Source organism: Sminthopsis crassicaudata, chromosome 1, assembly GCF_048593235.1.
Source record: "Sminthopsis crassicaudata isolate SCR6 chromosome 1, ASM4859323v1, whole genome shotgun sequence".
Lineage (NCBI taxonomy): Eukaryota > Metazoa > Chordata > Mammalia > Dasyuromorphia > Dasyuridae > Sminthopsis > Sminthopsis crassicaudata.
This window is the reverse complement of record NC_133617.1, coordinates 621,188,231-621,204,815: the sequence shown is the minus strand read 5'-3', so window position 1 is coordinate 621,204,815 and position 16,585 is coordinate 621,188,231. Positions and strand designations below refer to the sequence as shown.

The 16,585-nt window shown below is 32.7% G+C and overlaps 1 protein-coding gene across 5 annotated transcripts in view; it reads right to left on the bottom strand.

The window, feature by feature from the left end:
* RICTOR (RPTOR independent companion of MTOR complex 2) overlaps positions 1-16,585 on the bottom strand; it is a 129,587-nt gene that overhangs the window by 56,814 nt on the left and 56,188 nt on the right. For all 5 annotated transcript variants that reach the window (XM_074282616.1, XM_074282617.1, XM_074282620.1 and 2 more), the window contains exons 4-7: positions 10,633-10,697; positions 10,131-10,262; positions 9,154-9,217; positions 906-1,032 (exon numbers count right to left, since the gene is read on the bottom strand). In XM_074282616.1, coding sequence (XP_074138717.1) covers positions 906-1,032; positions 9,154-9,217; positions 10,131-10,262; positions 10,633-10,697 — 388 coding nt within the window. The remainder of the gene's footprint in view (positions 1-905; positions 1,033-9,153; positions 9,218-10,130; positions 10,263-10,632; positions 10,698-16,585) is intronic.

Here is a 16,585-nt window from a genome sequence, read left to right as displayed (position 1 = left end):
TGTAGCGCCTGTTGTCTTCCAAACTGAATGACACAATCTTCGCAGAAATTTTCCTTGTTTCCTGATGTGTGAATTTTTTTCTTCACTGAAATTTAGCTCTTCAGCCATAATTCTCACAGTTAAATCCTCAGTATCAATCAGGCTTTCTTGGGATTTTTTAACATTTTCATTTAATTCTGTGGGTTAACTGATGACCAAGTCAGGCATTATTATCATTATCTTCACTACTTTCTTTGAATATTTTGGGTGAGTCAAGAACTCTCTTGATCTTGATCTTATTTTATTTCAGGTTTTTTTTTGAAGTATCAAATGTCTTACAAAAATGTTAATGCCATACAAAATTTTACATTAATTCTTTGCTCTATACATATAATTAGCACTCATTATGTTCTTCACAACAAGCAGCTCAAGATCAATGGATTTTTGAAATGCTACTACTTCAAGATCAAACAAAAGTCCTTGTTGTGATAATTCCTTTTTTTTTTTACTTCCACTAGTAATACCACAAGCCACCTTCATTACTTTATAGTCACCCTTCATAAGACAATTCAAAGAACTAGTAATTTTCCCCCATTCCTTTAATCTTACTTTTCTGTTTCCTACTTTTATCAATTTATGGTATATTAAATATTATTAGTTTTCTCTTTTAACTTAGCCAACTAAGTGTTCATCATCAGATTGCAAGTCAACAGAATTTATTTAATATTGAAATTAGATACAAGCTTGGATATATTTACCAATATCTTATTTCAATAACTATTCTATTTCATCTATCACAGGCTCTTACCATTACTTTTTATATATTACTACTGCAATGACTAAAGAATTTATTTTTTAAATGACTGAGAAATATTAAATACTTCAGAAAGAATTACACATTTATTCTATTTGTAGATAATTCTTACCTAGTTCACAGATAATGGCAATACATGCTCGAACCATTCTATCTCTTTCCTGAAGGCCATCATTTCCAACGGCTATCAATGAGTTGGCAACAGAGCTGGGAAACAGGGAAGCATTCACAGTGATCATCTGCAAAGACGATAGAGGAAAGGGAGGGAAGAAAGTCAAAAAATGGAATTAATTCTTCATTAATATATTTTAAGATTTAAATAATAACACATTCAATTCTTATTGCAATCCTTCAAAAATGCATGTTAAGAGTATGTGTTCTTTTCTGTCTCAACAAGGACTTCAAAAAAAGATTAAAATGGTAATTTGTGAATGCTTTAACAAGATAGAACTGAACAGAATCTTTTCCTTAGAAAAACTGTCAAGTGTTCACTTCAAATTTTTTCTCTTTTCAAAAAGTATTTCTTCAGACCTACTATATGCCTAGCACTATGTTTGGTTTAAGTACATACATATACATAATATTTGTTTTTATAAATACTATTCATGGATAGACTACAGTAAGAAATTTTCCAAGATTATGTATTTAAGGGGATTTATTTTATACTGAGCATATTGTTATACAGCAGAAAATTCCCTTAACATAGTTTTGTAGGACTTACAGGTAAGATTTCCTTAGAGACAATTTAATATAATCTCATTTTTTTTAATAGATGATGAAATCAAAATCAGGATAGGTAAGGGAACTTGCTCAAGGTTATAGAGATGAGGTAGTATTTTGTTGATTCCCTTTTCTTCTTATCCACTAAAAACTGCTGCTTCTTATTTATGCTTTCTCCATTGTTAATTGTTCTGTTTCCACAAATTTAACTACCAGGCAGCATATAACATAATTTCTTTTAAATCAGATTTACCATCTATTGGATATTTCCTCCTAGATAGCTTACCAGCACCTTAAATAATGTCACCTATACTTCCTGTCACCCCCCAACCCAAATCCCAATCCCATTTGGATTCTCATTTTGTGTTAATGGGATAATCATCTTCACTGTTATTCAAGCTTGAAACATTGCTTTGACATCTCCCTTCTTTCCTGATTGAACTGCCATTCAATCAGTTGCTAAGGTCGATTGATTCTAACTCCATAATATTTCTTAAAACCATGTCCTATTTTGTTTCTACTGCCAAGACCTTAATTCAAGCTTTTTATTGTTTTTTTAAATCTCTTTTCTGGACTATTTCAGTAGTCTTCAAACTGAACACTTAGTAAAGTTTGTTTCTATGAAATCTATTCTACAAATTATTGCCAGAATGTTTTCTTAAAATAGATCTCTGACTAATAACCAACATAAAACTAGAGCTTAATGTAATCTAACTATATTAGTGTAGCCATTCAAAAAACTTCTGCACTTCTCTTCTTCTTTTACATCAATTCCTTTATCCTTTATGATTTTCTCATTCCCCATCTTTATTCTAATCTCTTAAGATTCTTAGCCTATTCCCTCCTTCCACATGAGAAAGCCTTATTAAACATTTTACTGAAAAAAAGCCAAGACCACTTCTTGTGAGTCCTGTTTTATCCATAATTTTACATTCCACTTAACTACACCACCTCATTTTCTATTCTCTTAATCTCAGGGTAAGAAGTAGCAATTATCCTTGAAAATGAAAACCTTTCTAATTGAACCAAGCACTGTCAGATTTCTTTTACCTTTTTAAAATCTGACTCAATCCTACCATTTCTGAAAGATAGTTTTCCACATCTCTTTCCTTTTACAGTCAAATTCCCGGGAGGGGGAAGGGGGGGCGGGAAACAACAGAAAGTGTATGTATGTATGTGTGTGTGTATATATACACACACACACACACACACACACACACACACACATCTTTCTTTATTATCTCCATTTTCCACTTATCAATATCTTCTATTCTTCAATAACTTGAAATCTGGATTACAATATTATCAATTAATTCAAGGTTACCAATGACCTATTAATTAGATTCCTAAGATTTTATTTCAGTCTTTATCCTCTTTGACCTTGCTGTAACATTTATGACCTTTTCTCAATCCTTGTTCTTCTTGACTTCTCTGAAAGTTTTGACAGTCTTGTCCTTAATATTCACTTCCTCTCTAGATTTTTTGAGAGACAGCTCTTTCCTGGTTTTCTTTCCTACGTCCTAGTTATATCTTAGTTTCCTTTAGTTGGATCACTTCATCTAAGTTTGACTCACTCATTAAGATGATGGGAGACAGTGAGACACAGTAAAATAAGCACTGAATTTAAAGTCAGAGGCCTTTGATTCAAATTCCAATTTCACAATTAACTGTGTAACCTTGGACAAGTCATTTAATTTTTCTGGGCCTTAGTTCTCTCCTGCAAAATTGGGGAGTTGGACAAGACATTTTGATTTTAAATCTACAGTCCTATATCTATTCAGAAATTTCTTGCTCCTCCTTTTTTTAAGTTTATTTCACTTGTCTATACCACTCTATAGGATTTGTTACTAAAAACTTAAGCCTCCATTCTTCCTTTTTTTCTGTAAAAGCACCCTACTATCACATCAAATCTTAGAGATTTTATATGATGTCCCCTCAAATACTGTGGCCTCCTAATTCCATCAATATCCTCAACTCCTGTGAACTACATCATTCCAACTCAGTTACTTGTCTGCTGATTTCTTCTTGTTCTCTATTGATATCATTATGATCTTTACAAAAAATCTCACCTGATCCTTCCATTTTTTTCTCAAACTTTTAAAAATTGATTTTTCTCTTTAACTACTTTCCCTTTCTTTGAGGTTCATACTATTCATGTCTACCATCCAATCAAAATTTTGGTAGCTGTTATTCAATAGACCCCAAGGTCCTTCTTTTTCCTCACTGAGTTTGCTCACTTGATCAATGCTAGAAGAATTTAACATATATATTATGGATTCTCTCTCAAAAACACTAACCACTCAGTTCTCCAACCTAGTTATCATGTCTGCTCTACCTTACTTCAGTCTCAGATATAAGTATTCAGTATAAGTATTCAGTCATACCCCTTGATCTTACCCACAAATATACCATTCATGTGCAGGAATTCTGAAATTCTCTTTTAGACCATAATATATTGAATTTTTCATCTCTCTGTCTATCTTCCCTTAGCTCACACTATTCTTCATCTGCATTGTGACCTCCAACCTCTTAATCTCTCCCTTCTCCTCATCATCTTCACTCTCTGGTGAAATATTTCAACTATACACAGTCCTCTCTCTTTAGTTCTAGCCCCCTTAACCTTTTTTCAATTATACCTAGGGTCTTAGCTTTGAATAATTCTCACCACTCGCCATCTCATTATTATACACATGCAGCTGAATGAAGGTGAAGAAAATAAAATATGAGTGGCTATACCATAAATTTATGTTATATAACCTCAAATGGGTTCTTAATGCTGCCAAGCAATCCTACTATACCTCCCTTATCAACTAAATAATCCATTCTCCACAATAGCTTTTTTTAAAAATTAAAGCTTTTTTATTTTCAAAACATATGCATGAATAATCTTTCAACATTGATTCTGGCAAAACCTTGTGTTCCAAATCCCCCCTTTTCCCTAGAAGTCAAATAATCCAATATATGTTAAACATATTTAAAAATGTATGTTAAATCTAATATATGTATACATTTTTCATACAATTATCTTGCACAAGAAAAATCAGATGAAAAGGGGAAAGAAAATGAGAAAGAAAATAAAATGCAAGCAAACAACAAAGAGTGAAAATGCTAGTTTGTGATCCACAAGCAGTTCCGCCAGTCATGTCTCTGGGTGTAGATGGTTCTCTTCATCACAAGATCATTGAGACTGGCCCGAATCATTTCATTGTTGAAAAGAGCCACATCCATCAGAATTGATCATTGTTGCCGTGTACAATTACCTCCTGGTTCTGCTTATTTCACTTAGCATCAGTTTATATAAGTCTCTCCAGGCCTCTTTGAAATCATACTGATTGTTTCTTATAGAACAATAATATTCCATAACATTCATATACTATAATTTATTCAGCTATTCCCCAGCTGATGGGCATTCACTCAGTTTCCATTTTGCTACTACAAAAAGGGCTACCACAAACACTTTTGCACATGTGGGTCTCTTTCTCTTCTTTAAGATCATTATTCCTTTTCTAAATCTTTTCATCCTTTCTCAAACTTCCTATGGCTCCTACTCTCTGCAATTCCTTCTTCTCATCTCCTATCATTCAGGTGTCTTCTGCTAACTCTCTCTTCTACCCATTTCACATTTGAAGTGGCTTTACTCTTTACCAAGGCTAATCTTAATCCTATTTCTTCAAGTGATCCCATTCCAGTTCCCATTCCAAAATTACCCATTCAAACATATCCATTATTATTTTCAATCTCTCTCTCCTACTGCTTACAAACATGCCCATGTCTCCCCTATCTTAAAACAAAAACAAGGAAACAAACCCATCTTTGACTCACACCAATATCTCTTTGTGCCTTTGCAGCTAAACTCAAAGGAGTCAGGTATCTCCACTTTCCCACCTGTCATTCTCTTCTCAACCCCTTACAATTTGGTTTCTGACCTTGTCATTTCACTGAAACTGTTCTCTACAAAGTTAGTTGCCACTATGTTGCCACATACAGTGACCTTTTCTAAATCTTCATTCTCCTAGACCTCTTTGTAGCCTTTGACACTGATATCATTTTTTCCCTCCTAGATATTCTCTTATCTCTAGGATTTCAAGTTACCATTTTCTTTGGGTTTTCCTCATACTTATTTGAACCCTTCTTTGTCCCTTTGCTAGATCCTCCTCCAGATCACAACCTCTAACCACAGGCATACCTCAGAGTTATGTTCCTTTTTTCCTTTTATACTACTTCATTCAGTGATTTTTATCAGCTTCCAGGGATTTAATTACCATCTCTATTCTGAGGACTCTCAAATCTACTGTTCTTGCTTCAATCTCTCAGCTGACCTGCAATCTTGAATTTCCAACTGTTTAACATTTTAAAATGGATGTCCAGTAGACACCATAAACTCAATGTACCCAAAACACATCTCATTATCTTTCTCCCTGAACCCTTTCTCACTCCTACCTTCTATGTAGAAGATAACACAATCCTCCTCACAGTCTTTCAGGCTCACACAATCTAGGAATCATCTTAGATTTCTCATATCTCTCATTTTCCACACCCAGGTCTCTCAATTCACCTTTGAAACATCTCTTAAATTCTCCCCCGTTGTCTTCTCTGTCCCTGCCACCATTCTAGTGCAACTTGAATTATTCAAAGACTTGATTATTGCAACAGTCTATTAGTGGATCTTCCTACCTCCAGCCTCTCCCTACTCCAATCCATTCATTCTCCATTAAACCATTAAAGTGATTTTTCATAAAACACAGATCCGATCACATCCCATATTCAAGAAGCTAGTGATTTTCTTTTGTCTCCAAGAGCAAATATAAAATGCTCTGCGTATCCTTCAAAGTCCTTCATGACTTGGGCACTTCCTACTTCTTATGATTCCCCAATATATACTCTCTGATACAGAGGCACTGGCCTCCTGTCTGTTCCATGAATAACAAACTCCATCTTTTGGCTCTGGGCATTCTTTCTTATTGGCCCCCATGACTTGAACACTCTCCCTACTCAGCTCCAATTTCTCTAGCTTCTATTAAGTTCCTGCTACAATCTGACTTTTTATAAGAAGTCTTTTCAGTTAATTATTTCTTATTTATCCTGTATATAATTTACTTTGTATATATCTGTTTTGTGTATTATCCAACTTCCTTCCCTGCCCCCATATTAGACTGCAAGCTCCTTAAGGAGAATGACTCTCTTTTGCTTCATATAACCAGGATTTATCATAGTGCCTGGGACATAGCATGCAGTTAATAAATTTTTTTTGATCGATTTTTAAACTCCTGAAATAATGCTCTCTCCTCTTTATTGCTTTCAGGTCCTCAGACTTCCAATCACACATACATTCTACAGATGATACATTCTACAGATGATACCTAAAAATACCTTAAATGCTAAATCTAAAGACTCTTTCTCAGTTCTCATCTTTTTTTGAATCTCAACAGCTTTTGACACAATTGATTTCTTCCTGCTCCTAGATACTCTATTCTACCTGTCTGAAAACTCAAGTCTCTTTTGCTGTTCTTCCAAGGCTCTTCTCTCTCTCCATTCTACCCTTCAATAATGTCATCTGTGAATATAGACAGTCCTCAAATTTGGACCTCATTTTTCTTTTTAGCTATCACCCAAAAGAATCCATTGCTTGTAGGACATGGTCACCTGTTCTTTCCATTTTTCATTCTTGATATGGCCTCACTTTGTCTCTCCATAATCCTAAACCTACCTTTGGCCATTCCAAATATAATTGCCATTTACCCTGGCATCTATGTTTCCCTCTCCAATTGTTCTTCCTGCCTTAACAGTTCTCTTGGCTCACCCATACAGCTGCTGTCTCCGCTCTTACTTGTGTGAATAAAGGAAAGGGATCTCCAACTCAACAATCCCCAAGTAAAGATCATCACTTTTGCCCTCTCCCCCTCCATTCTTCCCTTCCATACTTTTCTCTTGGACACTACACTCTTTCTGGTTGCCCACGGCTGTAACGTTAGAATCATCCCTAATCCTTCTTTCTCTATTAAAAACATCTTGTCTGTTGTTCCCCTGCTACAGTGTTTTTCACATCTCTCCATCTCTTGCTATATAGCCTTGTAATTTGGTCTCTCTGCTTTTAGTTTCTCTCCTCTCCAAAGCATTCTAAACAGTTGCCAAAATAATCTGCATTAAGTACAGATCAGATCATGTTACTCAATGAAAAAAACTTTCAATGGTTTCCTATTACCTCTTGGATCTAATGAAGTTCTCCAGCATGACAGACACAGTTTTTTATATTATCATACAATGTAGAGAACAAGTGTGGAAACTCCTATCACATTTTAGTATGAGAGAAAACTATTTCAATGAAAAACTCAGGAAGTAAAAATGCACCAACACTAATGCACTGTTTGGTGGAGTTGTGAACTGATCCAACCATTTTGTAGAGCAATCCAACTCCATGTATCCTTTGATCCAGAAATATGATTGCCAGGTCTGTATCTTAAAGAAATTCAAAAAAGGGAAAAGAACCTTTTTACACAAAAATGCAATTTTTTTGTAGTGAATAAATTAGAAATTGAGGAGATAACCCTCAATTGAGGAACAGCTGAACAAGTTGTGTCATATAATTATAATGAAATACTGTTGTGCTATAAGAAATGAAGAACAGTATGGTTTCAGAAAAGCCTAGAAAGGCTTACTTGAACTGATACAGAGTGAAGTGAACAGAACCAGGAGAACATTGTACATAGTAATATAAATGTTACATAATGAACAACTTAAACTGTTCTCAGCAATATAGCAATCTAAGGCAAAACCAGATGATCACATGATGAAAAATGCTATACACTTTCAGGGAAAGAATTAGTAGAATTTGAATAAACTGAAACATATTATTTTTTACTTCTTTCTTTTGTTTTCTTGCTTTATTCAAGTTTTGTTCCACAAAATGACTAACATGGAAATGTTTTATATGATTACAGATATAAAATCTGTATCAGTTTGCTTGTTATCTCAGGGAGAAGGAAGAAGATAGACAGAATATGGAACTCAAAACTTAAAAAACCAGTGCATGTTAAAATTTGTTTTTATAACTGATTTGGAAAAAATTTTTTTAAAAATTCTATATAAAAAAGAAGAGGGTATGATATGACTAGATGGATTGAGATAAATTTCTGATTTAGATTTATGATTTCATGATATTTTTATTAACAGATTAATATTGAAGATATATTTGTCACTAAAAATGCATTGTGGGGCAGCTAAGTGGTGCGGTGGATATAGCACCAGCCCTGAATTCAGGAGGACCTGAGTTCAAATCTGATCTCAGACACTTAACACTTCCTAGCTGTGTGACCCTGGGCAAGTCACTTAACCCTAGCCTGGGGGGGGGGGGGAATGCATTGTAAAATTAATGAACATTTAAATAAAGAAGCAGTAATTATAAAAAATATTCCTACCTTCATCAAAAATGGATGAGTAATTATCTCCAAACTACTCTATATCTAATATAAGACATATGAAACATACTTTCATTATTTCCTAAAAGGGATGTGAGCACTTTTAAGGCAAGGACTTTTTTGCCTTCCTATGTGTCCCCAAAGCTTAGCACATTGTCTGGTTCACAGTAAATGTTTAATAAATATTCTGTGTTGGGAAAAAATGCATCAAGACAGTTGTCATACCTTTCTGACTAATCGAAGTGCTTGCGTCCTCTCTACCTCGTTGCTCTGTTGTATGTCAATGCACCTATGCAGGATATTAATAAGCAAAATTCTGATTAGACAATATTCTCTTTTTGTATGCAAACTAGTTTTATAATGAGATTGCTATAAATACAATGTCAATATGGTATTTACTCAAAGGAAAAGAATATTTTTTAACTGTGCTTTTAGGTATCAAATATTTTCTTAATATTTAACTAGTTAATATTTATATCTCTAGTGAAAAATATTTATATTGAAATTTCTATTTTATTAAAAAAAAACAGAAAAAGACAAAAAAATTCATAGAAATACAATTACAGACAGAATACTGTTGGTGAAATGAAATTCTGTGTTAACAGAAACTTTTCTAAGCTGGCCCAACTTCAAGATCACAGAATGTTACATTTAAAATATTCTAAAAAATTAAAAAAAAAAAAAAACCCAATACTTTGTTTCCCTGAAGCAGTTTGCTTTAGAATATTAATGTGGACCAAGTCTAATGAAAGGGAGTATATATATCCTGGCCATTACAATTGTCTATCCCTATGTGATGCAATCCCCAAATTTTAATTTAGTTTATCTACCTTGACATAATTTGGAAAATCTTACTCAAATAAATTATTTGTTCAACCCAATTTCAGTTAAACTATTTTTACACATTTTAAAGCTTCTTATATGAAAGAAAATTGCTGACTTATAAAGATTATAAAATGTAAATAATCTAAAACCATATATATATATATATATATATATATATATATATAAACACACATTCTTATATGACAGTCTAAGTATATTTGCTGTATGTAAACATGTTTTTAAATTTTTTTTTTGTTATTTCAAATGAACAATTCATGGATTTTTAGAAATAAGAGATAATTTCTCTAAAAGTTTCTTTGTGTACAAATTCTATTGCTAAAGAAATACAAACAAAAAACACAACTGTAGAAAATTACCTAGCTATTAAATAATCCACTTTTAACTTTAGCACCTTCTGCAGAATACTTGAGTCTCGGATGAGATATCGAAGGGCTCGTAATCCTGCTGCTCGTACTTCTTTTGCTTCATTCAGTAAAGCTAATCGCAAACTGATGAAAACAAAACAAACAAACAAAAAAAAATCCCACATTTTTATCTATATTTAGCATATGTAAAATACCACAGTTGATACTTTGAATTAACTTTCATTTCTCATAATCTGGAAAATAAATTTTCAAATCTCAAAACTCCAAATATATTTCAAATATCAGATAAGATGCTTGATTTTTATACATAACCATAACCTATTATTGAATTTTATACCTCATCTAAAAGTATAAAATAAAATTATTTAATTTTCACAACTGTTTTTAATGAATTACACATCTTAATATGTTAAGCCTACAATGTCAGTACTTTAAAAATGCATAGGCTTCAAAATGTTTAATTATAATTCAGAAAAAGCTCCAAAGAACTTACCATATTATGATATGCTCATAATTAAAACCTAGCTTTTCTTCACTGTGGCCAATATTGCAAAGAAGCTGTCAAGAAAAAAAAATACTTTAAATATCAGGTCATATTCATACAGCATTTTAATCTTTATATTATACTTTCCTTAAAACAATCCAATAGGACCCTTTTCAAAGGTGATTAAATTGAGCTTCAGGAAATTCATGTCACTTTGTAAGAAATACACTGCTCTCTGTAAGAGAGCTATGTGAACTCAGGTCTTATAAATTCAATTCTCTGTGTCTCAGAGACACCCATAACAAAACATACAAAATAAAAAGTTAGTTGTATCTACATTCAGGATAAATACATAAAATTTAGGGAAATTCAATTGGTTTAAATTTAATCTATATATGGGTTCTAGTTTAATAATCTACAAAAGCCATATATTTTAATGCAATTAACATTTTTCATTGATAAAATTTTAGGAAAATAACGACTTTACTAATGTACCCTAATGTTCTCATAATTAAACTCTCATCATTACAAAAAAAATTTTTTCTAAGTTTTAATTTAATCTGAATTTTGTAGTATTTCATTAAATAAGAATTTCAAGTACCAACCAGAAGATCATTATACACTTCAACAATGATACTGTACGAGGATGTATGCTGATGGAAGTGGATTTCTTCAACATAGAGAAGAACTAATCCAATTCCAATTGATTAATGATGGACAGAACCAGCTACATCCAGAAAAGGAACACTGGGAAATGAATGTAAACTGTTATTTTTACCTTCTGAATCCAATTCTTCCTGTGCAACAAAAAATTCGGTTCTACACACATATATTGTATCTAAATTATACTGTAATATATTTAACATATATAAGACTGCTTGCCATCTGGGGGAGGGGGTTGGGGGAGGAAGGGAAAACATCTGAATAGAAGTAAGTGCAAGGGATAATGTTGTAAAAAATTACCCATGCATATGTACTGTCAAAAAATGTTATAATTATAAAATAAAATTAAAAAAAAAAAAAAAAAAGAATTTCAAGTACCTACTACATATGAAGCACATGAGACAGACAAAATACAAAAAGTTCACGCCCTCAAAAAACTTATATTCTTTTAACAATGATTATTTTATTTTGTAAGCACATAAGTTCCTTGAATTGTTACTAGTACCTTACTGCAACAGAATTAGAAGAAATTTATTTTATTCAATAACATTTATGAAATGTATTTGGTAAAGTATCATAATGATTTAATGCCAAAAAGTAATTTTTGCCTCTGTAAGTTCATAAATTGTAACAATACTAGATAATCTAACAATGGACACAATTATAACCTCTATATCAAGGTAAGAAAATGACTGAGGTGTCATTAGCAAAACAATCAGTAACTATAAGTTCACTATCATTTGTGAAGAATTTGAATATCTATTATTTGAGGACAAAGTAAAAGGGGACGGAGTACTGGGTTCAGAGTAGAAAGGCCCTGGTCCTTCATGATAATGAAGAATCAAATGTAATCTTATGAAGCATAATATAGTTTATGCTAAGAAGATAAATAGATATGGTGCATTTAAATGGCTGAGAAAATCAGAACCACATTCTAATTTTATGACTTGCAGAATTTTCCTTCATAAACTTCTTTCCAGATAAACCCCACATGGTAAAAAAGAAAAGTCTTTTTGACAGAATAAAATTTAGTGGAGATTACAGTTATAACTATGACAATACATATCACTCAACATCAAAAGAATCCATGAAATGTTATCAGATTTTCATCATAGGAAAATTTTTAGAAATTAAAATTATCTTCTAATTTTATAAGTAAGGTTTAGATGTTTCACAAGGTCAATATAGCCCATACTTTTTAGTTGACACTATTTAATTCTTTGTGAATGTGTGAATGAAACATGTCTTATAATCAGCCATGTAGAATTGTTTTTTTTTTTTTTTAATTCATTTTTCCAAATTATCCCCTCCCTCCCTCCACTCCCTCCCCCCAATGGCAGGTAATCCCATACATTTTACATGTGTTACAATATAACCTAGATGCAATATATGTGTGTAAATACCTTTTTCTTGTTGCACATTAATTATTAGCTTCCTAAGGTATAAGTAACCTGGGTAGATAGACAGTAGTGCTAACAATTTACATTCGCTTCCCAGTGTTCCTTCTCTGGGTACAGTTATTTCTGTCCATCATTGATCAACTGGAAGTGAGTTGGATCTTCTTTATGTTGAAGATTTCCACTTCCATCAGAATACATCCTCATACAGTATTGTTGTTGAAGTGTATAGTGATCTTCTGGTTCTGCTCATTTCACTCAGCATCAGTTGATTTAAGTCTCTCCAAGCCTCTCTGTATTCCTCCTGCTGGTCATTTCTTACAGAGCAATAATATTCCATAACCTTCATATACCACAATTTACCCAACCATTCTCCAATTGATGGACATCCATTCAACTTCCAGTTTCTAGCTACAACAAAAAGAGCTGCCACGAACATTTTGGCACATACAGGTCCCTTTCCACTCTTTAGTATTTCTTTGGGATATAATCCCAATAACAGCAATGCTGGGACAAAGGGTATGCACAGTTTGACAACTTTTTGGGCATAGTTCCAAATTGCTCTCCAGAATGGCTGGATTCTTTCACAACTCCACCAACAATGTATCAGTGTCCCAGTTTTCCCACATCCCCTCCAACATTCATCATTATTTGTTCCTGTCATTTTAGCCAATCTGACAGGTGTGTAGTGGTATCTCAGAGTTGTCTTAATTTGCATTTCTCTGATCAGTAGTGATTTGGAACACTTTTTCATACGAGTGGAAATGGTTTCAATTTCATCATCTGAGAATTGTCTGTTCATATCCCTTGACCATTTATCAATTGGAGAATGGTTTGGTTTCCTATACATCAGGGTCAGTTCTCTATATATTTTGGAAATGAGACCTTTGTCAGAACCTTTCCTTTTAAAAATATTTTCCCAATTTGTTACTTCCCTTCTAATCTTGTTTGCATTAGTATTGTTTGTACAGAAACTTTTTAGTTTGATGTAATCAAAATCTTCTATTTTGTGATCAATAATGATCTCTAATTCTCCTCTGGTCATAAATTCCTTCCTCCTCCACAGGTCTGAGAGGTAGACTATTCTCTGTTCCTCTAATCTATTTATGATCTCATTCTTTATGCCTAAATCATGGACCCATTTTGATCTTATCTTGGTATATGGTGTTAAGTGTGGGTCCATATCTAATTTCTGCCATACTAATTTCCAGTTTTCCCAACAGTTTCTTCCGAATAATGAATTTTTATCCCTAATGTTGGTATCTTTGGGTTTGTCAAAGATTAGATTGCTATAGATGTACCCTTTTTTGTCCTTTGTATCTAATCTGTTCCACTGATCTACCGGTCTATTTCTTAGCCAGTACCAAATGGTTTTGGTGACTGCTGCTATATAATATAGCTTTAGATCAGGTACACTTAGACCACCTTCCTCTGACTTTTTTTTCATTAGTTCCCTTGCAATTCTCGACCTTTTATTCTTCCATATGAATTTTGTTGTTATTTTTTCTAGGTCATTAAAATAGTTTCTTGGGAGTCTGATTGGTATAGCACTAAATAAATAGATTAGTTTGGGGAGTATTGTCATCTTTATTATATTCGCTCAGCCTATCCAAGAGCACTGAATGTCTTTCCAATTATTTAAATTTGACTTTATTTTTGTGGCAAGTGTTTTGTAATTTTTCTCATATAATTCCTGACTTTTCTTTGGTAGATGGATTCCCAAATACTTTATACTCTCAACATTTGTTTGGAATGGAATTTCTCTTTGTATCTCTTGCTTTTGCATTTTGTTGGTGATATATAAGAATGCTGAGGATTTATGTGGATTTATTTTGTATCCTGCCACTTTGCTAAAATTCTGAATTATTTCTAATAGCTTTTTAGTAGAGTCTTTGGGGTTCTCTAAGTATATCATCATGTCATCTGCAAAGAGTGATAAGTTTGATTTCCTCATTTCCTACTCTAATTCCTTGAATCTCTTTCTCGGCTCTTATTGACGAGGCTAGCGTTTCTAGTACTATATTGAATAGTAATGGTGATAGTGGGCAACCTTGTTTCACTCCTGATCTTACTGGGAAAGGTTGCAGTTTATTTCTATTGCATATTATGCTTACTGAAGGTCTTAAATATATGCTCCTGATTATTCTAAGGAATAATCCATTTATTCCTATACTCTCAAGAGTTTTTAGTAGGAATGGATGTTGGATTTTATCAAATGCTTTTTCTGCATCTATTGAGATGATCATATGGTTTTTATTAATTTGATTATTAATATGGTCAATTATACTAATAGTTTTCCTAATATTAAACCAGCCCTGCATTCCTGGTATGAATCCTACTTGATCATAGTGTATTATCCTGGGGATGATTTTCTGAAGTCTTTTTGCTAATATCTTATTTAAGATTTTAGCATCAATATTCATTAAGGAAATTGGTCTATAATTTTCTTTCTCAGTTTTCAATCGACCTGGTTTAGGTATCAGTACCATGTCTGTGTCATAAAAGGAGTTTGGTAGGACTCCTTCATCCCCTATTTTTTCAAATAGTTTACATAGCATTGGGGCTAATTGTTCTTTAAATGTTTGGTAGAATTCACATGTAAATCCATCTGGTCCAGGGGATTTTTTCCTGGGGAGTTGATTAATAGCTTGTTCTATTTCTTTTTCTGAAATGGGACTATTTAAGTAATTTATTTCCTCCTCTGTTAATCTAGGAAGCCTATATTTTTGGAGGAAGTCATCCATTTCACTTAAGTTATCAAATTTATTGGCATAAACTTGGGCAAAGTAACTCATTATTATTTCTTTAATTTCCTCTTCATTGGTGGAAAGATTCCCCCTTTTCATTTGTAAGACTAACAATTTGATTTTCCTCTTTCTTTTTTCTGATCAGATTTACCAAAGGTTTATTTATTTTATTGGCTTTTTCATAAAACCAACTCTTGGTTTTATTTATTAATTCAATAGTTTTTTTACTTTCAATATTATTGATTTCTCCTTTTAATTTTTGTATTTCAAGTTTAATATTTGGTTGGGGGTTTTTAATTTGGTCTTTTTCTAGCCTTTTAAGTTGCAAGCCCAATTCGTTAATCTTCTCTTTCTCTATTTTCTTCAAATAAGCCTCTAAAGATATAAAATTTCCCCTTATTACTGCTTTAGCTGCATCCCACAGATTTTGGTATGATGTCTCATCATTGTCATTATCTTGGGTGAAATTATTAATTGTTTCTATAATTTGCTCTTTCACCCAGTCATTCTTTAAGATGAGATTATTCAGTTTCCAATTACTTTTTGGTCTATTTATCCCTAACTTTTTACTGAATGTAGCTTTTATTGCATTGTGGTCTGAGAAGAAGGCATTTATTATTTCTGCCTTCCTACATTTAATTTTGAGATCTTTATGTCCTAATATATGGTCAATTTTTGTATAGGATCCATGAACTGTTGAGAAGAAAGTATATTCCTTTCTATTGCCATTCAGTTTTCTCCAAAGGTCTATCATATCTAGTTTTTCTAATGTTCTATTTACTTTTTTAATTTCTTTCTTGTTTGTTTTGTGGTTTGATTTGTCTAAATCTGAGAGTGCAACGTTGAGATCTCCCACTATTATAGTTTTACTGTCTATTTCTTCTTGCAACTCTCTTAACTTTTCCTTTAGAAAGTTAGATGCTATACCACTTGGTGCATATATGTTTAGTATCGATATGGCTTCATTATTTATGCTACCTTTCAGCAGGATATAGTTTTCTTCCTTATCTCTTTTAATTAGATCAACTTCTGCTTTTGCTTGATCTGAGATAAGGATAGCTACCCCTGCTTTTTTGGCTTTATCTGAAGCATAATAGATTCTGCTCCAACCTTTTACCTTTACTCTATATGTATCTAGCCATGTAGAATTGTTAA